The sequence below is a fragment of the Gossypium hirsutum genome, chromosome A13, assembly GCF_007990345.1.
Source record: "Gossypium hirsutum isolate 1008001.06 chromosome A13, Gossypium_hirsutum_v2.1, whole genome shotgun sequence".
NCBI classification, from domain to species: Eukaryota; Viridiplantae; Streptophyta; class Magnoliopsida; order Malvales; family Malvaceae; genus Gossypium; species Gossypium hirsutum.
Window position 1 is genome coordinate 39,907,575 of NC_053436.1, and position 27,945 is coordinate 39,935,519.

At 34.3% G+C, this 27,945-nt stretch overlaps 1 protein-coding gene across 1 annotated transcript; it reads left to right on the forward strand.

Moving 5' to 3' along the window:
- Positions 1–1,234: 1,234 nt before the first annotated feature.
- Positions 1,235–5,292, forward strand: LOC107893934 (importin subunit alpha-9). Its single transcript, XM_016819078.2, has 11 exons — positions 1,235–1,675; positions 1,754–1,976; positions 2,094–2,247; positions 2,446–2,548; positions 2,686–2,870; positions 2,982–3,061; positions 3,148–3,298; positions 3,606–3,687; positions 3,786–3,844; positions 3,924–4,229; positions 4,829–5,292. Exons 1-11 carry the CDS (start codon positions 1,624–1,626, stop codon positions 4,991–4,993), a joined length of 1,560 nt encoding a protein of 519 aa, XP_016674567.1. The 5' UTR covers positions 1,235–1,623; the 3' UTR covers positions 4,994–5,292.
- The last annotated feature ends 22,653 nt before the right edge of the window (positions 5,293–27,945 follow it).

Consider the following 27,945-nt stretch of genomic DNA (forward strand, 5'->3'; position numbering starts at 1 on the left):
ACCCTTAAAGATAATTAATGGCTCAGTGACTAAAATATTACAACACGATTACGTAAGTGACTAAAACATAATACTTCAAACATAAGTAATTAAAATGTAACCTAAGGCAAACAAAAGTGATTATTTTGATAATTTACCCTTAAAGAAGATTGAAGAGAGCTTGAGAGAAAATGAGAAAGCTATCGTGAAATGAAACCAGCTCAATCGTTCCCTCCTTGGGCATCTATCAAATTGTCTATTTGCTCACATACCCTTGGGCTAATTTCCAAAGAAAGACCTCACATTTGTCTAATTCTAATTTCTAACCTTTTCTGCATTTGCCCCCACAAATTTTGATTCCCTTACAAAATAATCCATATATCAAATTCTAATTTTCTTAATACTAATTAAATTAAGATCGAATGTTAATTACCACCAATTACGAATTATAAAATTAGTTTTATGCTTATTTCTAGAAGCCTCTTAGTTAAACTTCATGGAAGGACTCAAATCATCAATTTTGACATAAAATCAAAATTTTCGACATTAAAATATTTTGGGCTGTTACAGGTTGCACATAAATAATATTTTTAGTTCTTTGGGAAAGTAGTGGAGTCTAAGAAAAATAACCTTGGGTCTTCGCCTAATTGCTTGCTTTGACCTGTAAATTTAAGGTTTAGATAGATGAGTTAAGGTATTTCGATGACACAAACAAGATTTTTGGTGATTTTGAAGTAAGCTTGTACATCAATGACATGGATGGTCTTTGGGTAGGAAAATGATTTTAGTCCTTTTATGTTTATGCAAAAACCAACAAAAATCACCCGGCGAAAGAATATACAAAGGATGAAGAAAATGGAAGTAGAAGTTTTGCAATATACTCCTCCGAAAAATTGTGCAACTTAAGGATTAGGAAAATTGTTAAATTAATTTCTTTTAAAATGTAATGTTATGTAAATCATACTATTTTCAATGAACTGTTAAAATTTATTATCTATTATAATGTAATTTGAATGTGATATTAATTAAAAATTTTAAAATTTGTTAATAACTTTTTCTTTCAAAGATACAATATATTAAATAAATTTGTTAATCTTAATAAAGATTTAATGATTTAAAACTAAATTCAATTTAGGTTAAAGATAAATAAAAACTACTTACTATCAATGTACTTATCCTGACAAATATGTCTATAAAATTGGTGAAATATTTAAATCTCATAAACCTTACCAGTTAAATTTCTTTAAAAAAACTATTTAAAAATTACTTTATTTGTCTACAATACTAGGATGAAAATTGCAATGACCAAACGTATTGGTTGGATTTAGGGATTAGATTGATTTGATCTCAAAACGATAGAATGATAGTTAAATTAATTTATATAATTTAATGGAATAAATCGATAGAATAGATCAAAATGGAAACCAATAATTTCAACATTTCGATCACCAATTTAGTGGAGTAAAACTTGTGAAAAAGCCGAAGCGGGGGGTTTAAAATTATAATTCGCAGAAAACAGCAATCTATCAAAGGCGGCGAATTTGCGCGCTTTGCCGAAAACAAAAAAAGGGAAGAAAAAACTCAATACCCCTTTGTACTTTCAGAGTTTTCAAATCCACACCTCGATAACATACCTAAAACAAAATGGCAGATGATTCCCCCGCTTCCCATCGAAGAGACCCCATCAAGTCCTCAGGTTCGTCAGCTCTCTCCCTTTCTAGGCTTTTTCCCTAACACGATATTTCCCATTTTAATCTGGCATTCTTTTTTCCAGTTGGGAACGTAGCGGCTCAACGACGGCGGCAGAATGCGGTGACGGTGGGGAAAGAGAGGAGGGAATCCTTGGTCCGAGCGAAACGATTGTGTAGAGTGGGTCCCAGCGGCGACGGCGATGTTCCTGGTGAGGAAAATGATATGGTAACTGATGAAGAAGGGTTTCTTTTAGATGCCCAAACTTCTTCAGCCGTCGAGGACTTAAAATCTGCCATTGCTTACCAGTATGTTTATTGGTTGATTTGATCATAACGTTACATTTAATAATGTTGAATTAGGTTATCTTTATATACTATGTCTGGGTTATAGTAATTTGCGAAATTATGAATAAAATTATTTAGGGGAAAAGGTGCAATGCAGAAGAGGGTAAATGCACTTCGTGAACTAAGGCGATTGTTGTCGAAATCAGAGTTCCCTCCGGTTAAAGCTGCTCTTAAAGCTGGAGCAATTCCTTTGCTTGTGCAATGCCTTTCGTTTGGTTCTCCTGATGAACAGGTTTAAAGAATTTGCAAGTTTTTCACTTTAGCACAATGTACAATGCGTGGTTTTGCAGTAATTAATTTGTAATATTGCATCTACGTCGGAGGAATTTGTGTTTGCCGATGTTTGCAGTTCTTGAACTGAGTCATAATTCTTTGCAAGTAAATCACATGAGTTTCCCATTTGTTTTATGTTGTGTTGGTTAAATTACAGTTGCTTGAGGCTGCTTGGTGTCTTACAAACATTGCAGCAGGAAAACCAGAAGAAACGAAAGCTTTATTGCCTGCATTACCGTTGCTGATTTCTCACCTTGGAGGTTTGTTTCTATGACATGTAGTCTTCTTTTTCTGGCTGTTGAACCCTGAAATATCGTTTCTGTTTTTTGGCTGCCTTGGATCTAGAAATTATGCTGTTCGTCACTGAAAGTTTGTCCCATTTTCCCACATTTTGTAGAAAAAAGTTCCTTGCCCGTTGCTGAGCAGTGTGCATGGGCATTGGGAAATGTTGCTGGTGAAGGGGAGGAGTTGCGAAATGTTCTGCTATCTCAAGGGGCTTTGCCGCCTCTTGCAAGAATGATGTTGCCAAACAAAGGTTCAACTGTGAGAACAGCAGCTTGGGCATTATCAAACCTTATCAAGGTTTTAACCTTTTCTAGTAAATCACTTTCATAGTAGGGATTGTAGCGTGTCGTGTTTATGCATATGTGCATTTTAAACTTTCTTTTTCAACATGTTCTTGCTGGGACTTAGGGGCCTGATCCTAAAGCTGCAACGGAGCTCATCAAAGTTGATGTCCTACTTGATGCAATTCTTCGGCACTTACGAAAATCGTAAGTGCAGATGTCAAATTGAATATTTAGTTCTGTTGAAATACTTTACTGTAGATGCACTGAAAGGTTGCTCTTCTCAAATCTAGGGATGAGGAGCTGGCCACCGAAGTAGCATGGGTGGTGGTGTATCTCTCAGCCCTTTCCAATTTTGCCACTGGTGTTTTGGTGAAGAGTGATGCCATTTTACTTCTTGTTGAAAGATTGGCAACATCAAATAGTTTGCAACTGCTCATTCCGGTAACATACAAAATGAGTTATAATTTTGCTTTGTCACAAGTTCAAGTTTATATGCTTCTCCCCTGCATGATGCTGTTGTTTCTAAATGGCTGATGGTTCGGAATGAAAGAAAGCTAATAAATAAAAGTAAAATAAAAAAATATATATTGCAATTCTTCTTTTATAGTGTTCTCTCAGGTAGTATTTATTTGGTCTGTTGCATTCCCGTTGCATTGTTCATGTACTCAAATGGACTTAAGATTTTTCAAGAGCATTTCCTTCTCACTGCCTGATTCTTATAACAACTAACAAACAATGTTTCATCTAGGTGCTGAGAAGTTTAGGCAATCTTGTGGCTGGTGATTCACATACAACTTCTACCGTTCTGATCCCTGGGCATGAAATCACAGGTTAGTTAATATCTCTGTTTTCTAGAGATGATTTATTGTAATCCTTATTGCTTTATATATAAAAAGTTGATGATCGTTTTTCTTAATTGCCTTTCCAGATGGTGTCATTAAAGTCCTAGTAAAATGTCTGAAGAGTGATCACAGGGTCTTGAAGAAGGTGAGTGAGTTTGCTTAATTGGTGCTGCTATTAACCTTCATCATTAATTCTAACTTGAAAGTCTTTACTGTTCACGCAGGAAGCATCATGGGTTCTATCTAATATAGCAGCTGGTTCCATTGAACACAAACGGTTGATATATTCTAGTGAGGCTGTACCTTTACTACTACGCCTTCTTTCAACTGCACCCTTTGATATACGAAAGGAAGTAGCATATGTGTTGGGAAACCTATGTGTTACCCCTACTGGTGGTGATGGAAAGCCAAATCTGATTGAGGAGCACCTGGTTTCCCTTGTTCAGAGAGGCTGTCTCTCAGGTTTCATTGATCTGGTTAGATCTGCTGATATAGAGGCTGCCCGAGTAGGACTTCAATTCATGGAGCTGGTGAGCAAATCTTGCAAATTATTTGTCAATTTCCACATCCTTGTGCACTATAAAGTTATCTATGTTTTTTACAAATCGTTTTTTTACCCTACTTATCTTGAAAAATAGGGATTAAATCTGTCAGCTCTAACCTGAATATGGAAATTCAATCCATTAACTCAAAATCCAAATTAGGCCTAACCTGATTTGACCATAAAAAAACAATCCAAACTCATTCAACCCAAATCTGAAAATTACCCAAAGCCAGAATAATTCAATCCCTAAATGACCTAAATCCGGAATAATCCAACCCCAAAATGATATTTGAACCTGAGATGACCCAACCTGAATGACCTGAACCTGAAGCGATTCAAAACAAACCAATACCGAAATAATTTGAAAGTTTTAAAACCTGAATTGGCCTATATCAAAATCAACTTGACCTGTCCAATTGACAACTCTAATTTGGATCTGAATTCCCCATTTGCCTTGTTTGTTGGGCATGAACAGCATTTTTTGCTTGCTGCAATGTCTTTAGGACCCCATTATAAAACGTGCAACAACCTTTCCTTAGTGTTTCGAGGAATAACAGAAACCTCGTTCTTTTATGTGCATCATAGGTTTTGAGAGGAATGCCAAATGGAGATGGCCCAAAACTAGTTGAACAAGAGGATGGGATTGACGCAATGGAAAGATACCAGTTTCATGAAAATGAAGACTTGAGAAATATGGCCAATGGTTTGGTGGATAAATACTTCGGTGAGAACTATGGGATCGATGAGTAAAGTAAGGTTTTATGACAGGCAATCCTTTGGTTGTGATCGATTTCGTTGTAATGTTTTTTTGTAATTTTATTTACCCTTCTTTTGTGGGATGTAAATTTACATGAACTGGTTCATCGAAGGACTTGTCGGCATTGCCCTTTGTCAACAAAACTTGGGCTGTCAAGGCTAACCATGTAGGATGTCTGATAGGTTGATAGCATTTGTTTCCAAGAATTATCGAACTGTTTGTTGTTCTACCTTTTATTTTATCATCAATTTTGTTGGGTCAATGATAAAAATAGTAATTTTTGTTTGTCTTAGGTTATATTTTAGTCATTTATATAGTGTTAATTGCCGTTAACTATGTAACAATAAATTGATGTGGTATGTTAAATTATCATTCCAAACAAAAATTTCAAATTAAATTATACAATTGGTCTTTATATTTTGTTCGTTAAATAAGTTTTTTTTATGTTCTTTGAATTTTTTCAATTCTCTTTTTTTATATTTTTTATTTGTTAAAATTAGTTTTTATACTTTTATTTTCTTGAACAATATAAATTTTTTTTTCTTTTTTTTCTTCCCTTTTATTTTTCTGTCTTCATATTTCTCACTGTAGAAATATAATTTTTTCCCATAAAATAAACTAAGTTTTTGTTTTTTTCACATGATTTTTAAATTGAATTTAACTCAAAATTGAATATCAATCATTGTTAATTAAATCTCGATTTGAATATAAATTAATTTTGAAACTAAAATTGAATTTAACTAATCAATATAAAAATCTATATCCTTAATCAAATTTTAACATAAATTGAATTCTTTATATTTAATACAAATTTATTTCATTTCCAAACTTTTACAGCATCATCTAGATTATTACTTTCTTTTCCTTTATTTTTTTTGATGAATAAAATTAAGCAAACGATAAAATTGATTTAAACCTTCTTGGATATTCCTAAGCAAGCTTGATTGGAAGTCTAGCATGGATGAACTGAAAAGAGAAAGGGAGCATGGAACCAAACTGGTGGGTAAAACTGAGGGTAAGTTTTGTATAGTGGTCGTTTTAGTCATTGAGAGTGTAGAACTTGTTTGAAGAATTCATGAAACAACATAGTTTCGGAAGGGCGAAAATTTTGCAGGTAAGATAGATAAGGTGGTCGGGGGGGTTGGTTAGGAGGTTAAGGGAACAAGTTTGGGAAATTTTATTGAGGGTAGACTGTCATAAGTCACGACTAGCTATGTCTTCAAGTGAGACGAGCTTGTGGACTAGGTCATTGAGAAATCCAAATTAGTTTGTTAAAGTGATGATGGACGATGAGGATTTGTAATTATTGGGTGAGAATATGCGAAGGAAGTTTCTTTTCTTTTTTTTTTAGCTTTTACCTTGTCTTTTTTCATAAACATAAAAAAAAGTTTTAGCTAACATTTAACCTGAAGTAAACAAAAGTGACTATTTTGGTAGTTTACCTGTAACAGCCCGATTTTGGGCCTAATCAGAACCACAAATCCGAGGTCAAGAAATTATTTTTAATATTATTTTATGTGTTATAGCATAATTATATGAGTGCATGAAAATTTTGGACAATTAATTTTAGCAATTGGAAGCTTAATTTTGAAAAGGACTAAATCGCATAAAGGGAAAAAGTTGTGATTTGCTAGCAAATGGTGTTAGATGGCCATGGATTATAAATTAGGGGTATTTAATGTGAAAATAGGCCAATATTTAAGGCATAGTTGGCCATTGAGACAAAGAAAGGAAAAAAAAATCAAGGGTTGTTGGCATTAAGTGATGTATTTGACTAAATAAATAAAATAAAGAGAAAAATATTGTCATCTTTTTACTCCTCTTTCTTCCACCGATTTTTCCTCCGAGAAATATCCATGGGAGCTTTAAACTTTCAACCACTTTTTCCTTTCTCAAGTAAGTAATTTAGATGGTTATTTTTTATGATTTTGGTACTTTTGGAACCCTTGTAGCATGAGCTATCTATTGAGGGGACTATTTTGAAAAATGGTTGAAAGCTTAGATATTCACCATGAGATTATGATATTTGCTGAAATTTTATGGAAGAAAATGAATCTTAGTTGTTTAATAAACAACTTTTGTGAAGTGGTGTTCATGAAAAACACCTAAAAGGGACTAGTTTGTAGTAATTGTAAAATAGATAGTAATGTTGTGAAATAATGAAAATTTTGGGTTTCTATAAGAGTAAAAAGGGTTCGGCTAGGCTTAATACATGAAGAAATTCGATAAAAATTGATTTTCGAGCCTAGGAGTAAAATGGTCATTTTGCCAAAAATATGAATTTTCGATTGTCTAAATTTATTTAGTGATTAAATGAGTGAATTTTTACTATTTTAGATCAAGAAATACAAAATCCGAACCTAGACCGGGGAAAGGCCAAGCAAGTAGATTAAATCGACTAGTCGCTTACATTTTGTAATCCGAGGTAAGTTGCGTGTAAATATTTCAACTATATTGTGTTTATGCACTAATAAATTTATATAACATGAAATGTTCAATTGTGATTGTGGAATTGCATGACGAGAATGATATAGTAAAATCCCGGTTGAACCGTAGGAATAGATTGGATATTCCTTGCCGTAATACTAGGGTTATTCGAGAGCTAGTGTAAGACCATGTTTGGGACATGGCATCAGCCTCGACATACGAGAGCTAGTGCAAGACCATGTCTAGGACATGGCGTCGGCCTCGATACATGATAGTCAATGTAAGACCATGTCTGGGACATGGCATCGGCACCGATAGATGAGAGCCAGTGTAAGACCATGTCTGGGACATGGCATTGGCACAGATGGACGAGAGTCAGTGTAAGACCATGTCTGGGACATGGCATCGGCCTCAACATACGAGAGCTAGTGTAAGACCATGTCTAGGATATGGTGTCGGCCTCGATACATGATAGTTAGTGTAAGACCATGTTTGGGACATAGCATCGTCTTTGATACGTGAGCTAGTGTAAGACCATGTTTGGGACATGGCATCGGCTTCCTACCCTACATATGAGGCTTATCGGATATCTTTTAATATTCTAATGGTTCAACGGAAAATCGAAAGTTATGTTGAGAATGAGAAATGCTATGACCATGTTGTGAGTGCACAGGTACCTAAACGATATTTATGAGGATTGAGCTCAAATTGTACTGTGTAAATTTGTATGGGTGAAAATGAGTAAGTTATGCCTATGCATGTTTTTGAATATGTGCAAATGATGATATGTTGTGAGTAAATTATCGCATGGTAATTAGTAGTAAATTATTTATATGCAACTTACTAAGTTTTGTGCTTACTTTATTTCCTTTCCATTTTCTTATAGTACCACCTAAATAGCTCGTGGATCAAAGAACGTTGGAGACATCGCTTACACTATCCATTGAAGCACTTAGTATAGTTAATTTTAACATTTTGAATATGGCATGTATAGGACCTTATTATTTTGATTAAGTGACATATTATTTTGAAGCCAAATGTGTTGGCTTGCCTTAGAATTTGACTCATTTTGTATAAGGCCACGAATGATGGCCAATATTGAAATTTGATATATGAATATGAAAAGGTCTTCCATGGATGTGAAATTGCTAGTATGGTTGAACATATGAATTTCAGTGCATGGATAGCAAAGTGCATAAATTGGTTGCTTAAGCTTATGTGAAATGTGTATAGGCTTTTGTTGTGGTTGTTTGGTTGAGAAATCATGTTGTGTTGGACTTTGGTATGATGGATGGTGTTAGATTGTGTTTCAGGGTGGCAAAAAGGCTTGGTAGATAGCCTTATATTGTCCACACGAGTAGACACACAGGCGTGTGTCTAGGCCGTTTGTGACACACGGTCTGCCCCATGGGTGTGTGGCTCGACCGTGTGTCCCCTGCACCTTAAAATTTCAAGTCAGTATGATGGTAGTAAACACACAGGTAGAGACACAGCCGTGTGTCTCAGTTGTGTGGAGGACACAACCTCTAGGCACGGGCGTGTGCCTTGGCCGCGTGCCCTTAAATGGTTGCTAACGTCAGAAATAGAATGTCAAGGTTTTTAGACACGGGTTAAGACACGAGCGTGCCATGGCCATGTGAGGGACACGGGCCATGGACACGAGCATGTGCCAGGCCGTGTGAAAACCCTTGTAAGTTCGAACTAGGAAATAAATTCGCACGGGCTAGAGACACAGGCGTGTCCAGATATGTTCAGGCCGTGTGAGCCACTTAGGCCTTCAACATGGCCATGTTAAGGAGTCACACGGGTGTGTTGCCCATCCACACGGGCGTGTGCCCCTATTAGCTTGAATTTTTACAAAGTTTTCCAGAGTGCACAGATTCGTCTCGAATCAAATCCAAAGTGTGTTCAGGGCCTCGTAGGCCCATAGTAGAGGCATTAAGGTATTATTAGGAGTTTTAAATTGGAACAAAATTTCATAACCAGGAAATGTATGTTTGCGTATGTTTAAGTCCGGTAACACCTTGCATCCTGTTCTGGTGTCAAACTCGGGTAAGGGGTGTTACATTACCCATTTTTTTGTTTCTTATTTTTTCTTTGTCAATTGACATCTTTGTACTATATTCGATTTGGGATATTTAGTTTTTTATACTTCAAAGTTTTAATTTTTTTTACTATTATTAATGTTATGCTGTGGTCCAAATCTTAACAAATTGGGTAAATTATACTAATAGTTATCGAGTTATTAATGAGTTTTTGTTTTAATCACTCAAGTTCAAAAAATTATATTTTACTAATTAATGTTATCATATGATATTTTGGTTATTTTCTTATTGAATTATTAATGGAATGTTAACATGTTTCTTTTATTGACATAATAACAAAATTGGCTTTCTGATGTTTTTAAATTGTTATCAAATTGGTTCAATTTTAAAACTTTTGACAATTTTGAGGCTCTTTGAAGAATGATTGGATGGCGGGGACGAGGAGAGAAAAAAAGTATGATGATTATGGCTAATGTGAAAGACTACTTAGAGGCCAAAATACGTAGAGCAAACCAATATAAAATAAGCATGTCATCACTTTTATTGTGACAAATGATAACTTCATAATTTTAGTGGTTTGAAGGTTAAGGAAGATGAAATGAACTAGAAGATTATAAAGGATTGTTTGGTTGAGAAAGGAAGTTTTACTAACAAATAAATGAAATGTACCGAAAGAAAGTGTAAAGAGTAGAGTCGGTAACACTAGGTACAATGACTGGTGATGATTGGTAAGATGGAAAAAAGGAAATGTACTAGAAGATATAGAGGAAGGATGGAGTAAATATGATAACACCGAGTACAACAACAAGTGATGGTAGGTAAGATATAGAGAAAGAAATGTGGTTGATAATCAAGCTACAAAAAATAACATGTTGGAGAGGATTCTAGAGAATATTGGGAGTCCAAAATGTCAAAAGTCCCCAAATAAGTTGTAAGAATTTGTATTTATAACGGAGTGAGAAATAGAAATTACAAAACGCAAAAGAATATAGCATATGATCAACCACTTGGATTCTCATTGTTAAAAACAAGCCCAAGATGTTCCCTAGACCTCAATGCCAGCTAAAAGAAAGAAAGTGAGTCTAAAGCATTTGCTTAGCAGTTTCAGAATCAACATTATAACTAGAAAGCAGACCTGAGAAACTGTACCTATAGGATTTCCAAGCAGCATAAAGCTATAAATGATGCCAAAACATTTCAAGCCGAAAAGTTCCCATGAGATTACATTGAAATCCACCAAGCAAAACAGTTGAAACATAGAGCGTACCACTGAAAGTTAATGTATACATAACAAATGTTAAACCTGTAACTATTAGCATGCAGGCCATCCATAATGTTCGACCACTGGTTCTCATCCTGCAACAACACAAACCACTTTGTAACCTCTCAAACCCAGCCTAGATGTTATGGTCAAATTGTGGAGATCACATTGGTCACCTATACAAAACTGCTACTGTATCGTTTGTTGAAAACCTTAAGTACCATCTCTTTTAGGAAAAATCATGGTTAGGAAAAATCATGGTTTATCTCTGTTATTTTTGAAAAACATTCGTTAATTAAATTCATCATTCTTAGGTAATGTTATTAACACTAATTATGTTTGGAAAATAGTTAACTTAATGTTATTTATCAAGAATTTTGTTATCTTTTATCGCAACAAAAAAATTCGATATTAACAGATTAATTGTTTAAGCCAGATATCATGCTTTGTCCATTTCCAAATAATCCTATAATAACCAAATCTATATCTCAAGTATGCATGCATAAAAATCCCAAAGTAGTAAGAAAACCCTAACCACAATTCAAATAGATTTACAGTCCAAAAAAAACTGAATAAATTTAATTAAAACCCAAACAAAATAATAAGAATGTCTAAAGTCCATTGAATGTCCACATGCAATGTCTGATCCTAGTCACGTTCGTTACTTGAGAAGGATGAAACTATGGGGTGAGCTAACTAGCTCAGTGTGAGTCAAATCAAGAGAACATACAATCATACATGCTAACATCATTCACCACTATTACATTTGCAACACAAACATATCATAAGTATAATCATTTATAAATGTCATGACATATCATAATGCATAATGAAATCCTACCCATACCATCCGCTACACATCACGAGTTCATTAGAACTCATCTGCCAAACTCCAATCATTGCGAGCAAAGCTCGTTGTGGTTAAACCACCACAATACATAATGTAGTCATACTATCTTTTAACATAAAATGCGATATTATCGTCATTCTCCTCATTACTCCCGGTGCAGTGAACTGACAACATATATACGGTGTAACAGCTCGTTTTTAGTTAAATCAGAATAGTGGTTTCGGGACCAAAAATATGAGGTAAAAATATTTATTTTATTATTATTTTGAGGTCTACATCATGATAGTATGATTGTATGAAAATTTCGTTAAGAAATTTTATCGTTTGAATGCTTAATTTAATAAAAAGGACTAAATCGCGTAAAGTGTAAAAGTTGAGTTCTAATAGCTAAAGTGGTCTAATAGCTATGGAAATTTAAAATAGAGGTCCTTTTATGGTAATTATCCCATTAATGAGTTAGTGGATGATAATGGCTTGGTATTTTGTGTAATTATTAATGTTTTTAAAGGTTAATTTAGTAAATTAGTAAATAAAGATAAAATAAATAGAACAATTAAAGTTGTCATCTTTAATTTTGCTTCTCAACCGATTGTGAAGAAGAAGAAAGCCATTGTTGTCTTTAACATTCGGCCAAGCTTCCATTGTCCATTTAGGTATGGTTTTTGTCTCATTTTTTATGATTTCTATGTTTTTGTAGTCGTTGTAACTTAATCTAGCTAGCCCAGGGACTAAAATTGTTAAAATTCTAGGGTTTTACCATTGATGAATAATTGTGTATTTTGATTTTTTATGATAGAAAATGAATGGTTGTTATTAGATAAACAACATTTGTTAAGTGATTTTGGTTGAAATTATTAATTAGGGATTAAATTGAGAAATGTGAAAATTATGTGGTAAATGTGTGAAATAATTAAAAGTATGGGCTGCTATGGGTATAGGTGAAATTTGGCTAGCATGGGTGTGGACTCAATTGCATGAATTTACATTTTTATGAGCTAGGGACTAAATTGTAAAGATGATAAAATATAAGGGTAAAAGTGTAAAATTGGCATAATATAAATTTTTGGATTGAATTGAATAGAATGTATTTTGAATAAGTTAAATTTGATTATATATAGATCAAGAAAAGAGAAGTTTGAAATTAGATCGGGGGTAAAATAAAATAGTTGATTGATAGCTCGATTCTCTCCGTATAAATATGAGGTTAGTTCGTATGTTAGTAAGCATTATTTATATGTGTTTTAAATGCCCTATAATTGCATTATTTGTGAATACAATTTTATGGAAATGCTCGACGAAGATTTGACGATGTGTGAAAGCTCGTTTGAACCTTAGGAATTGATAGGATACAAATGACATGTCATTAGGGGTTATAATGTTTTGGGTGTTGGTCCATATGTTCTACCGGTGGCTGAGTTTTCTGGCATGTGTTGCGGATTCTTGTCAGCTTGTGTGAGCAGCATCGTGTAGCTACGTCTTGATTGTCAGCTTGTGTGAGCAGACCCGGTGATAGCTCAAGATGAGCATTTACATATGAGATATGAGATTGAGATGGTTTGGACCATGTATTAGCACTTAGGGTGTGAGATTCCCGAGTATCTGATATTGTTCGAAATGGTTCAACGGGTATATTGATGACATGAAAGGGTAAGAGATTAATACGTATCAGTACAGGTATGTACGTAAACCATATACACATTAAATCTTTGAAATTTTTGAGTTTCGTGATTTATTATGTGGATGAATATATGTTAGCCTTGTAATCAAGTTGAGTTGTAGTATATTATGTTTAGATTACTTAATTTGTGAATGATGGTAAGTTATATTTATTAGCAGTACGAGCTTACTAAGCTTTTTATAGCTTACTTTGTTTACTTTTCCGTGTTTTATAGTGATTTCAAAGCTTGCTTGGATTTGGGAGTTGTCAGAGATCTCATCACACTATCTAGCTTTCTTTTTGGTACTTTTGAACTTGTGTACTTGGTTATATGGCATGTATAGGTGTTGTGGATAATATAGCCAATTAAACTAGCTTGTAAATGATATATGTTTTGGTTATGTGTATAGCCATGTGATTTGGCTTGTTTTGGTATATTTGGTTATGGAAATATGTATAAATGGCCTTTTGATATGTTGTGTATAATTTCTTTGTGAATGTCTTATTATGGATTGGTATTTTGTGAAGTAAATGGTTAGAATTGAGATGAGCATGTATGCTAAGTTAGGCACAAATTCTAAAATAGGTAATTGACCATTTAGGTATACTTTGGAAGCATTTTTAGTATGTTTAAAAGTGGTCAAATGAATGTGCTTGTGGTTATCATGTTGTATGTCTGATTAGTACATGATATAATCTTGATATTGGTTGGTTTTGAGGGCCTATTTATGCCATGATTATATGCTTATTGAAGTGTGCAGGTTGGAACCTCTTTGGGTGAGAAATATGGCTTGGAAAATAGCCTATTTTTGTCCATACGGGCTTTGACACGGGCGTGTGTCTCAGCCGTGTGTGACACACGATTGGATGACACGGTCGTGTTTCCCCTAGTACTTATTTAGTAATCAAGTCAGTAGCTCCACACGGCCCAATGCACGGGCATTTGACTTGGCCATGTGGCATAAGTCAGTCGTAACACCCCATACCCGTATCCTACGCCGGGGAGAAATACGAGGCGTTACCTAACTTGAACTCATACTTACAACCAATTTCGAGTCTTCATGACTTGGAAAATTTAAAACTTTCTTAAACTTATCAATATATTCTTAATATGGGATTACGAGGCCCAAAACACACATCGGAAATCATTCGGGACCAATCCGAGTCCTTCTGACAACTATAGGAAAATCTCACTTGACATAGGGGCACACACCCATGTGGGGGGGCAACATGCCCGTGTAAGCATTCCAACATGGCTGTGCTAATGGCCCGTGTGTCTCACACGGCCTAAGCAAGACAGGGACAAGCCTATGTTCTCCACCCGTGTGGAATTAATTCTAAATGCACACCTACAAGGGTTTTCACACAGCCTGTCACACGCCCGTGTCCCTGGTCCGTGTCCTTCACACGACCATGACATGCCCGTGTCCTAGCCCGTGTGTAAAAACCTGGACATTCTGTTCCTGACGTCAGCATTTCATAAGGGTCACATGGCCAAGGCACACACCCGTGTGTAGACCATGCCCTTCACACGGCTGAGACACACGGCCATGTCTCTACCCGTGTTTTACTATCATGCATACTGACTTGAAATTTTACATGCAGGGGACACACGGCCAAACCACACGCCCATAGGGTAGACCGTGTGTCACACATAGCCTAGACACACGCCCGTGTGCCTACCTGTGTGGACAATATAAGGCTATTTACCAAGCCCCATTGCCACCCTTGCATATGTAGTTCTATACAAATACCAACCAATACCAAAACAAGCATAATTCCTATAACCAAATCAGCCACAATACACATTCATTCAACCATGATAATGCATCTTTTATAAATTCAAAATAAATGTTAGCCATTATTCAAGGCTTAATACAAATTGAAGGGTTTCCAACCCAAGCCAATACATATGGCCAAACCTCAGTAACACAAAATAATAAAGTCTAAGTCCTATACATGCCATATTCAAAAATATAAATCCAACTATACCGAATGCTTCGGTTGATAGTGTGATCAATATCTCTAACTTTCGGTGATCCTTGAGCTAGTTAGGCGGCACTGTAAGGAAATGAAAAAGGAAGGGAGTAAGCATAATAGCTTAGTAAGTTGCATATAAGTAAGTATACAACAACCATTTATCAATAATCAACATGCTCATAACACCAAGGTAGGCATAAGCATAACTTACTCATTATCATCCATACAAGTCACATATTATATATTTAGCTCATATCTCATACGTACCAATTAAGTACCTGTACCAATCACAACACGGTTATACTTTCCTCATTAGCTTAAGAATGTAACTTTCACCGTTGAACCATTTGGAATACTACCGGATATTACATAAGCCTCAAGCATAGGGTAAGGTGTCGATTCCATGTCCTAGACACGATCTTACAATGGCTCATATCTCAAGTTGATGCCATGTCCCAGACATGGTTTTACACTTATTATCATCTCGTAACCAATGCATGTCCCAGACATTTCTTACACTGGCTTACGTCTCGAGGCCGATCATGTCCCAAACATGTCTTACACTAGCTCTCGTCTTAATGCCGATGCCATGTCCCAAACATGGTCTTACACTGGCTCTCATAATGTGGCCGATGCATGTCTTAGACATGTTTTACACTAGCTCACACACGAATGACCCTAAATGTCATGGCATGAATATCCGATTTACTTCCTAAGGTTCCAACGGAAATTCTACTATCTCATTTATCATTTTACATTCTCAATTTCGCAATCAAGCAATTTATGCTGTAATAATTCAAGCACATATAATTAACAATGTAGTTGTATTATTTATATACAACTTACCTCAGATTACAAAATGTGGCGACTAGTCGATTTAGTCGATTTGCTTGGCTTTCCCTCAATATAGGTTCAAATTCGGTATTTCTTGATCTATAATAGCAAAATACACTTATTTAATAACTAAATAAAATTAGGCAATCAAAAATTCACTTCTTTGGTAAAATGACCATTTTGCAGACCTTGAGAAAATGACCATTTTACCCTTAGGCTCGAAAATCGATTTTTATCGAATTTATTTATTTCTCAAGACTAACCAAACCTCTTTGAATCTTATAGCTACTCCAAATTCCCACTATTTCACACATTTATTATCTATTTTACAACTTATGCATATTAGTCCTTTTAGGTGTTTTCATACTAACACCTTTCACAAAAGTTGTTTATAGGACACCCAAGACTCATTTTCTTCCATAAAAACTCAGAAAAAATCACAAATTATTTCATGGCAAAACCCTAGACTCTTAATCATTTTGCAAAATAGTACCCTCATTTGAAAGCTCATGCTTCAAGGGCCTCAAAAGTACAAAAATATTTAAGAAAAGCCATTAGGATCACTTACTTGTGAAGGCTTAAAGTTGCTGAAATTTCAAGCTCTTAAAACCCCATTCTTTGTTGAAAATTTTGGTGGAGGAACTAGATGAAAAGGGATGATATCATCTTTCTTTTATCTATTTCTATTTTTGGTCAAAATAAGCCACCTAACCCACCAAATTTTAAAATTGTCTCCTCTATGACTCTATGGTCGGCTTTACTCCTTTAAAAGGGTCTAATTGCCCTTTAAAATCCCCCAATTTTGATTCTCTAATAAAATAACACCTTTAGCTATCAAATTAGGACTTTTGCACTTTATGCGATTTAGTCCTTTTTCGCAATTGGGCTCACAAATGTTAAAATTAGCTCACCAAATTTTTCATGCACTAACATAAACATGCTATGACTCTATATTAATAATAATAAAAATTAATCTTCGGTAAAAGTATATTATATGTTATACGGTATGAATTGTTTTTATGAATGGTTTATTTATTTTCGAGTCAATGAATAGCAAGTTAGCTTTGAGTTGTATTGTGGTAAAAGTATAGTATATGCATTTAACATGATTTGGCTTATATTTATAATAACATATGTTGTAATAAATTTGATATGATACAAATATTAGAAAAATGTATACTTAAATGCTTAGTCAAATATATGGTTTTTCGTTTAGTTATAATTATGATCTTTATTATATTGTTTAATATGATACAAATTGGATGATTTAGGTGCAAGCATGATTGGGTGGAAAAATGGCTTGGTAAATAGCCTATTTTTGTCCACAAGGGCAGAGACACGGGCGTGTGTCTCAGCCGTGTCTGACACACGGTCAGGTTGCACAGCCGTGTGCCCATTGTGTTGTAATTGAAATCAAGTGAGTATGTTCTACACGGCCTATCACACTGGCGTGTGACTTGGTCGTGTGGCCTAAGTTAGTATACCCTACAGGTTTGGCATGGCCTAGAATACGGCCAGGCACACGGGCATGTGTGGCCATTTCTAGGGTACAAGGGCTAGCCACACAAGCATGCCTATTGGCCGTGTGACCCAAGTTAGAGAGTTACACGGGGTCGAACACAAGCAGGAACATGGCCATGTGATTTCATTTCGAATGTCCACACAGCCTGTGACACAAGCGTGTCTTTGGTCGTGTGAGACGCATGGCCGGGCCACACGGGCGTATGTCCCTTGTATTATGGAAAAATTTTCTAAGTTTCGTAAAAATTACCTAAGTTGTTGGTTTAGTCCCGAACCTTCCCGAATGCATGTTTTGGGCCTCGTAGGCTCATATTAGGGACAATGTGATTGAATTTGAATGATGATTGCTTGATATTTGAAAAAGTATATGAAATTAATTTTAATTATTTTTATAGTCTGGTAATGTTCCGTAACCCTATTCCATCATTGAATACAAGTGAGGGGTGTTACATGAATAATTGCATTTACGACTATTTCTACTCTGCTAGGATAATCAAATTGCATGTACAATTTATTGATGGATTCCTAGATTTGAGGCCATTAATAGTTATATACTTTGTAATATACTGAACTTAGGTGTTTGATAACCAAAGTGGTAAGTTAGCTATATATCATGCCAAGATTATGTTTGAATATGAAATACTTACTCATGTGCTCCAAAGCTAAACAATTGTACCATACTTGCTCAAGAGTCATCTTTCCATTTATTGCTTTTGTTTGCTTTGCTTGAGGACAAGCAAAGACTTAAGTGTGGGGGAGTTTGATTTACCATAATTCGTTGTGGCAAATAAAACTAGTTTTTGCACTTCAAGAGCTTGAGTATAAGCACTTTTGTTAAGTTTTAGTTAATTTTTTTGTAATATTATCTAAATTCAATAAAGTGTGCAATTTGAGTCTTTTCTTAACCTTAAGGGCCGAATGAGGCCTAAAGGTGAGATAATACACTTTTGTGAGTGTTTAGGAGACCATTAGCAGGCATACTAACTCAATACTGGTCACTGTGTTGCAATAGGAAGTATTGGATGTTGTGGCATAGGGATTAGAATAGAAGAATTTCAAAACTGCCTTCAGTGTCGTGACATAGTCTGAGGATGTTGCGACACACCCTTGAAGACACCTTGAAGAACGCTGAAGATGGAGCATATTGCCCTCGATGTCGCAACACAAGGCCTGGTATGTCACGACATCACCTCTTTATGAGAAATAATTACGATCCATAGGCATTTTGGTCCCCACAATTAAACATTAAGCACAAGGACGACAGTTGACCTCGGGGTAAAGACAATGACCACTCTAAAGTCTATAAATAGGCTCAATTAACACATGTGATGGACAACTTTCATATTGTATAATTTTCTTATTAGATTTAGTATTTAGTTTTTCTCTTTTCTTAGGCTTTAGGTTTATTGCAGTTTTTTTTTCTTTGCTTTTGTGGAAGAAACCAGATTTTTGAAGCATTATCAAACTCTATGAGGATTCAACATTCAACTCTAATACAAATCAGGCTTCTTCTAAGTCTTATATTCTTTAATTATTATTCATGCCTATTTTATACATCAAGTCTATATTATTTATGGGAGCCATGAGGAACTAATCCTCTTGTGGGTAATTAGCAAGTAGTGATACGATTAATTAACTATTTTGTGGGGTTCTCTTAGCGGATCAGCTATCAAAAAAGAAAGAACCTAAGCCTTAGGCCTAGACGCCTTCAAAAACCTTCGTAGTTTAGAATTAGTTTTAGATTATTTTCTTTTTGTCTTTTAATTACTTTTTTTGTTTTTCTTCTTGAATCAGTTTTGATTCAAGGACTTGTTTATTTAATTAAATTATTCAGATTATATTCTTCTTTGAACTTGTTTTATTTCGTTATTCCAATGGAGAGATTTACTACTTCTTTCCCTATTCGATACTCAATCTACAATTATTCAAATCTCTTTTCTTCTTCGAATCTATTATGTTTCTTACATGATTTATTCAATTAAAGTTGAGATTATGAATAAAATGAGTGGCTAAATCCCTTAGGAGAGATTAACAAATGGATGGGTATATGATTAAAGGAGGTTTTGGGATTTCTCGAGATAGATTGGTTGGTATAAATTACGTGTTCTTAAACTGTTAGGCTTGACAACCCTAATAAGTTTTCATAAGGTAGACAAGATCAAAAGATGAAGTTGAACTGAGTAAATCGTAATTAATCCTGGATGAGAAAGTGATGAGAGAAGATAAGCGAGTATCAACCAATCGGTTATGCTAATTAGAACTATGAGGTAATAATTCTCTTTAGTGATGACTAACCTACTCTAGAACTCCCAATCTAAAGCTAGTTGCAAACCCTGAAACAAGTTAATCTTCCTAATTGGTTTATCGATTTAATTCATTTTTTATCTTTTCTTATTTATTTATTTCTGTTATTTATTTATTTTTAATCCGCTTAATCTATTTTATGATCCATCGTAATATAGGAATTAACTATTACTACTTAGACTTAATATTGTAAAAAGTATTTTCATTATTTGTTCCATCCTCCATTGAGTACGATCCTCGGAATACTTATGGTATTTTGTTGTACAACTATATTAAAATTTGACCCATGCACTTGCGGACACCATCATTAAAACTTTTTTTTATATTTTTGGTGTTTGATTTATTCTATAAATGATAACTCGTTTATAGGTGGTCAACAAGCAAGCTTTCTTTAATTTCTAATAAATTACCAAAATAGAACCTTACAATTGTTGGAATATGAAGCTAAAATAAACTTCTGAGAAATTAATAAAGGTTACAAGACGTGCATCTAGCCACTATCTTTAAGGTTCTATTCGCCCCCACCTATACTTGGTGTGCAAATGAGTTTCAAGCAAATGAACCTTAAGGTTATAATGAAGCCCGATGACTATGTAACACCCCGAATTTGGGCCTAGAAGTATTGGGCCTTGAGTGCGGGACCGTAAGGAGGTTGTATATAGGTATTTAATTGTGCAATGAAATAACACAATTAAATGTCTGCTTTGGTGGTTAATGGCCCTGAGAAGTGTTAGAGAAATCTTGGGTTCAAACTTGGGCTTTAGCAAAAATTTTGGTATTAAGTGAAAAAAAACCTGGATGCTTGGATGAGGGTTTTTAAATTATTGTGTTAAATAAATGACACAAGGAAGCTTGTAGTCTAGTGGTTGTGGCGTCATTAAGGTTGTATGGGAGCTTGGGTTCAAGCCTTGGCTCTTGCAATTTATTTTGGTTTTTTTTAAGGGAACCTGGACTTTGGCCTTTAGACCTTATAATTAATTGGGGATAAAATATGACACAAAAAGCTTTGTGGCTTAGTGGCAAGTAGCGTGTGGAGCATCTGAGGGGAGGCATGGGTTCGAATCCCATGGCAAGCAAGGAGCATTTATTTTGCTAACAGGGGGCGGCAAGAGTTGGTGTTGAATTTAAACTCTGATGTTGGAGGGATCCCACATCGGGAAGCTAACATAAGAGTGGTTGCGAAGCTGGCTTTAAATAGAGGGAACCATGAGGAGAGTAAAGGTACTTTTTCTTGGCTGATCCCTTTCGCTGTATGGTGTGCTCGTTTGGGTTGGGCGTCGGCTAAGAGTGCTCGGAGCGTGGATTAACTCCAGTCTCCTATCAGGTGTGTATTTTCTCGCTACTCTAGCTGTAGGATGGCTACTTCGGGCTGCGATGGGCCGAAAAGGGTCATGTGGGCCTAATGGACCTACGGGCCTAATTGGATAAGTTGTTTGATTGTGTAGTAAATATTGGACTAGACTAGGTGAATCTCATATTTGTGGCTAGATTTGGGCTAAAAGGGCCACACGAGCGTGAGGGCCCATTTGGGCCGAGAATAGGCTTTAGGCCCATTCATATTGTTATTCCTGTTTAGAATACTTTAGTTTACCAAATTATTGAAATGCCCTCGATTTGTAGAATTACCATTTTACCCTCGATTTATAGAATTACCGTTTCACCCTCGATTTATAAAATTACCGTTTTACCCTCAATTTATAGAATTACCATTTTACCCTCGATTTACAGAATTATCGTTTTACCCTCGATTTATAAAATTACCATTTTACCCTCAGTTTACTAAATTACCGTTTTACCCTCAATTGTGAAATTATTGAAATACCCCTGTAGGATAGAATTACCAAAATACCCCTAGTTTGTAAAATTATCGAAATACCACTGGTTTGTGAAATTACCGAAATACCCTCAATTTGTAAAATTACCAAAATACCCCTGATTTACAAAATTACAGAAATACCCTTGACTTTCTAAAAATTATAGAAATACCATTGGTTTACAAAATTACTGAAATACCCTTGGTTTGTAGATTTACCAAAACACCCTTGTAGGATGAAATGACTAAAATACCTCTAATAGGTAAAAAGACCGTAAAGCCCCTGTAGGGTAAAGTGATCGTAATACCCCTGTATGGTTAAATGACGAATATCCCCTTATGTTCCGTATGACTGATGTGCTTAGGATTTACATATATTGATATTGGATTAGTTAAGTTTGAGTGATAGGTGGTGGTTATCGTAGGTGATTGATTTTGGAAACGTTTCAACTTTAACCCATAACAAGTGTGTAATAACCCTCGCAGTAGCTTCGAAAAATGCTAAAATTTTGGCATTTCGGGAACTTGTGATTTTGCCTTTGCTTAAAGATGCGATAGATACGATATGATCGGTGTTTGGATCGATGGAGTAGGTAAGAGCGCAATTTTGTGCACGATGGTAAGTTGGGCCTCAATTGGCTGGAATCGGGCCCAATGGGCTTTTAGGCCCATTTGGGTAAAACTGATAGAAAATGGAATCTGGAAAAGTTGCATGTTAACACGGTTAGTACTGTTGTAAAATTTGGATTAAGCAGGCTTAGTGGGCTAAATCAGCATTCATAGGACCCATTAGGGGTTTTGGGCCCAAAAGCCCGAATTTGATAAGTGGGTTAAAGATCATTGTTTAAACACTCGGAAATATTGACAATTGTAATGAACATGGAAAACCCTGATTTTTGGTAAAATTACGAAAATACCCTTATAATATGAAAAATGACTGTTTTGCCCTTGTGGGCAAGTGACTGACTTGGGCTGTGTGGTTGATGGATTTGATTGTGAATATATGTTGGTGATATGAATGACTTGACTATGATTGTTTGATTCAAATATGGGCATGACATTCTGCATACATGACATGTTGCATGGGTTGGGTTTTATAAATGGAGGAAGTGCTAAAAGGGCTATGCCCCAGTTTACCGAAAAGGGCTTTGCCCCAGTTTATCAAAAAGGGCTTTGCCCCAGTTATTAAAAGAGGCTAGGCCTCCAGTTATATGATAAAGCAGCTATGTTGCTAGTGGAGAGTTTGGTTGGGTGGGTTGAGTTATTCCCCACATGGTGTGTTGGTTGGTACGGGTGGAGAGTAGCGGATGGTGGGTTGAGTAGTCTCCCCAAATGGGCTTGCATACATTCATTGATATTACATGTGATACTGAAATGGGCCTATGGGCCATACCGCTTACAGTAAAGGCTTCGGCCAGTGATATGATTTATAAAAAGGCTTCGGCCCAGTGATATGATTTATGAAAAGGCTTCGGCCCAGTGATATGATTTATGAAAAGGCTTCGGCCCAGTGATATGATTTATGGAAAGGCTTCGGCGCAGTATATGTCAAGACTAAATAGGGCTTTGGCCCAGATTGTACTGATACCGTGTTATTTACTGTTTGTTTATTATTGGGGTTACACACTGAGTTTTCGTAAACTCACCCCCTTTCTAACTGTGCAGGTAATCCCTAAGCTTAGATGGTTTGGAGCTGCGAGGGACTCGGAGATGGCCACACTACTGTTTCTATTTCTTTTAATTGTAATAAGTAGCCAATTTATTTCTTTATAAGTTTTATCTTATTAATATTATTATTTGGTTTTGGGTTGTAATAAGGCCATTTTAATTATTTTTCTGGGATTATTTTATCTTATACCCTATATTTTTCTGATAACAATATGAGTTAGACCTAGGGCGCGTTTCCAAAATGATAATTGTTTTCAAAATAACGCAACGATACAATTAATCAGTTTATCAAAAATATCTACTTAAATGAATTCCAACTCGTTTTTCTCAAAACCTAACCTAGCACCAAAGTGTGGCAATGGTTGTGGGCAAGTCTAGGATTGGATCCAATCAAGAGCTTGGTACTTAAGTAGCCTTCTAGGCTCACCTCTTCTGTTTCGGATACTTACCCGGTGCACAACTTCCATTCACTTTATTAACTTAGCAAAGACTATCTTTTAAAACACTAAGAAGGACGTTGAAAGAGGCATGGGTTTTCTTAAAAACTTCAATATGACACGTCAGATCCGGCCATAACGTCTGGGCCAGGTTTGGGGTGTTACAGACTATTTGTGTTTTGCTGATAAAAATAGTTCACTAAGCACTAAGCAAAGTAAAAAAGAAAATCAATTTCCATAAAGAATTTTTGTAGTAATTTTTTATAGAAGAATCTAATAATAGTATAAGATAGAGGAATGATAGAAAGAAATTTTGAGAATTTTTGGTATATCTTTCAAATGAAATCTCACTCCTATTTATAGAACTCTATGTCTCTTCATAGAGACAGAACTTTCAATAGGTGTCTTTTCTGAGTAATCACATCTTTAAAAGAGACATAATTATTCAACTAATATATCATAACTATTCAAGTAATTTTACTTGTATAGTTATAATTCATTGTCAAAAATGAAGTGATATAACTCTTGATTAATGACCAAAAGATATCACACCCTTTCATTTATAGTTATTGGAATACTATAAATATTTTAAAATGTTTCCAACTGTCTATGTACTATATTTAACCACTAATCTAATTAACCACTTAGTAATTCTCATTTTTATTCCTGTAATAGTCTCGCATACTTCTCGATTTAAAAATTTCAAACAATTTAGTTTAATAAATTCCACCTTGAAACTAACTTTTCTGAAACTAACAAAAATTGAGTCGTTACAAAATTAGCCATGGTGTTTTTCTTACAGTGGTGGAAATTGCTTCTACTCTCATGTGCTTCTACTCTCATGTTGGATGACCCTACCTGCAAAAGATGTAAGAATGCTTAGGAGGACATGTTACACACATTCAGGGGTTGCGATTATACTAGAGAAGTCCTTACTCTTGAAGGGTTGCATGAGAGTCTTTTTTATGGTCATTTTTCTCATTGTATTGATTAGCTTAAAAACATTATATATTTTAAGGATATTCATGGTTTTTCCAACTTTATCGGATTACTATGGTAATTTTGGAACATGTATAATGAGTTCGTAGTGCAGGGAAAGTCTATTCCTTCCAAAGTGGCATTTGAGTAACTCGATCTTTACATGACGATTTTTACTTGCACAACTTCACTCATAATCCAGTTCCCCTAAGAGGCTGAGGAAGGTCAAATGGAATCCTCCACTTGGTCCTCTTATTAAGGTCAATGTGGATGGTGCCTAGCTCGAGAGAGATCGTAACAATAGAGTAGGTTTGGTGGAGAGAGAATTAGAGGGCTTTGTTCTTGAAGGCCTTTGAAAATCACTCCAAGGCACTTATTCTATGAACTTAGTAGAGGCGAGGACTTTCATCATAGCTCTTAATTTTGCTAGGGATAGAAGACATTTTGAGGTATAGTGATCAAAGGTAACTTTATGGTTGTGATCAACAGGATTCATTCAAGAGGCATAAACTTATCATTATTTGGTGAGCACCTTTGGTAGGCTTATAGCCTTATTAGCTCATTTACCCCTATTTTCTTTTCATATGTTAATTGTTCTGGCAATTTAGTTGCACAACATTTAGCTAATTGAGCGCAGAATAGTATGGATGTTTTGTTTTATCTATTATGATTATTCTGATGTTGTCCATGACTTTGTAACACGTTATGCCATAAATGTTTAATGCATTATTATCCTTTTATCCTTAAAAAATTAATTCTAATCTAAACATTATCCCCAACCAGCCACATAAAATTACTTGCTTAACAAGTAGGTTCAAGTCTAAATAAGCTTTTATGTGAACACAAAATCAATGTAGGATAATTTCGACCCAAAAAAATAAAAAAATACATAAATTTAATATGAAATTATCATTTTGTCATTAATGAAGTATTGGAAATTAATTACATAATGAATTCAAAATAATTAAAATGGAGACTCTAAATTTGCCCAAAAATATTAGCTAATTCAATTTGAAGAATCCTTGTTGCGTAATTTAGAGCTCTCTATATTGTCCCTTGTAGTTTTTTGTCTCTAGGAATGTTTTCTAACAAACTTTACAAAAGCCTTCACTTGCTTGACTTTTTATCTTGTAGTTGGCCCACTTGAAAAACCAAGTTTCTTTTGTCCAAGGGCTTGATTCAGCCCACCCTTATCATTAGAGCTCTTATCGTAAAAATAAATATTTTAAAATTAATTATAAATTTAAAGATATTTTCATTGTAATATAAATAATTGTTTATATTATAAAAATTTATTTGATGTACTGTTTGTGAAGTTAAAAATTTTCATAAGCAAGGATCAAATGTTGTCATATGTCTTATGGGAATATTAGAAAAAGAAAAAAAATATATTTGATGCATTTTTAATAGAGTTTTTAGACTCTATAAATAGGATTAGGGGTGACAAGTATTTCATAGAAATATAGTAAAATATTTTAAAAAAGGAAGTCCATGTCAATTTTTTTAAATTGTTTATAGAATAAAAAAAAAATAAAGACTAACCTTTAAAAAATTAAAATTAAATTAAAATAGACACGTGTCGTGTACTAAACACTACTTGTGAAATTTAAAAATTTATTAGTAATGGATAGAATACTACTCTTATATTATTTGTATTTTTATAGAAAATAAAAGTAAAATAAAAAAAAGCATTAAACTTATGTCAAAAGAAGATGGTAACATGTGTCACCAACTGATAAATAATAAAAAGTATTAATGAAATGACTGAAAATAATCATTTAATTGAATGATATTGATAATTTCAAATTTTATTTTCAATTAAAAATTAATTTAAATTTTATTGATAATGGGGAGAAATAATGTATAATAAAAGAAAATTGGAACTTGGTGAAAAAAGAAAAAGTAACTTTTGTATCACTTTAAAATAGTGTTATTTTTATTATTTTTATTTTCATCGCTTTTAAAAAAATTACCAATTTAATGTCTAATTATAATAATTGCTTGAATTAATTATTACTGTTAAAATTTTTATTAATCTATAATTAATTGATAACGTTGCATTTTTTTTATTTTTGAATAAAATTTTGGGTTCTTAAAAATATATACTTTTTAAGGGCTAAAATGAATTCAGTGATTCAAAAATTAGAATAATCCAAGAATTGAAGATTGAGATTTTTGAAATGAGAATGGCTAATGATTTAAAGTGGGTGATAAGGAATAAATAAGCTTTGTTGAAAAATTATTCGAAGGTTTCTCTTCCTTTCGCAAATAGGATAACCACATCACCTATGTTAGAGAAGAAGTCGTGTAAGGTGATTTTATGGTATGGCAACAACAGGGGTATAATTAAGGGGGTTGGTAGGCCCGACCTCTTTTGAAATAATTTTTTTTTTCTATTTAGATCTTTTAAATTTTTTAAAATTTTAAATTAGTAAAGATAATTTGTACTTTAGTCTTTTAAAATGATAAAAATTAGATTTAATTTTTTAAAAATTATAAAAATATAGGCTATTAAATTTGTGAAATTATATTTTTACTATCGTAAAATTACAATTTAATTTCATTCCCGCTCAAAAAAATTGGCTTCACCCTTTGGCAACAAAGTGAGGAGCGATAGAGATGATAAAGCAGGAGATAATGGTCATGAAGATTGGTGGTTTTTAGCTCGAGTGTTTGTTGGAAATGAGAATTGATAGTTCTTATGTTGCAAATAAACAAAAAAAAATATTTTAAACTACTTATAAAAAGTCCCTAGCTTTAATAAAAAAAATAAAAAAGTATCACATTAGCAACATGTTAGTGAATTAAAGGATTTTTTAACTACAATAATCAATTCGATAAATTATCTTAATTAAAATGACTAAATTAACAAAATAAAATTTAGAATACCCAGAATAGAAATGATGCTAGAGTGACCAGCAGTGAATATTATTTAAATCAGGCTAGACCAACCGAGGTACTAGTTTGAAAAGGGGTTTTGAACCAGTTGACCTTAGAATCGATATAAATCAAATAAAAAGTCAATTGAATCAAATGGTTGAACTAATTAAACAGATTTTTTATTTTTATTTTTTAATTTTTTAAAATTTTTAATAAATTTTTAATCGAACAGATTAAAATGATCAAACCGGTGATCTCACCAAGGCAATCACCCATCTAAATCGGAAAAT

Coding starts and splice junctions, on each gene's coding strand:
- LOC107893934 (XM_016819078.2), top strand. CDS start 1,624: ATGGCAGATGATTCCCCCGCTTCCCATCGAAGAGACCCCATCAAGTCC. Junction 3,299..3,605: donor GTTTGCAACTGCTCATTCCG/GTAACATACAAA, acceptor TGTTTCATCTAG/GTGCTGAGAAGTTTAGGCAA. Junction 4,230..4,828: donor GACTTCAATTCATGGAGCTG/GTGAGCAAATCT, acceptor TGTGCATCATAG/GTTTTGAGAGGAATGCCAAA.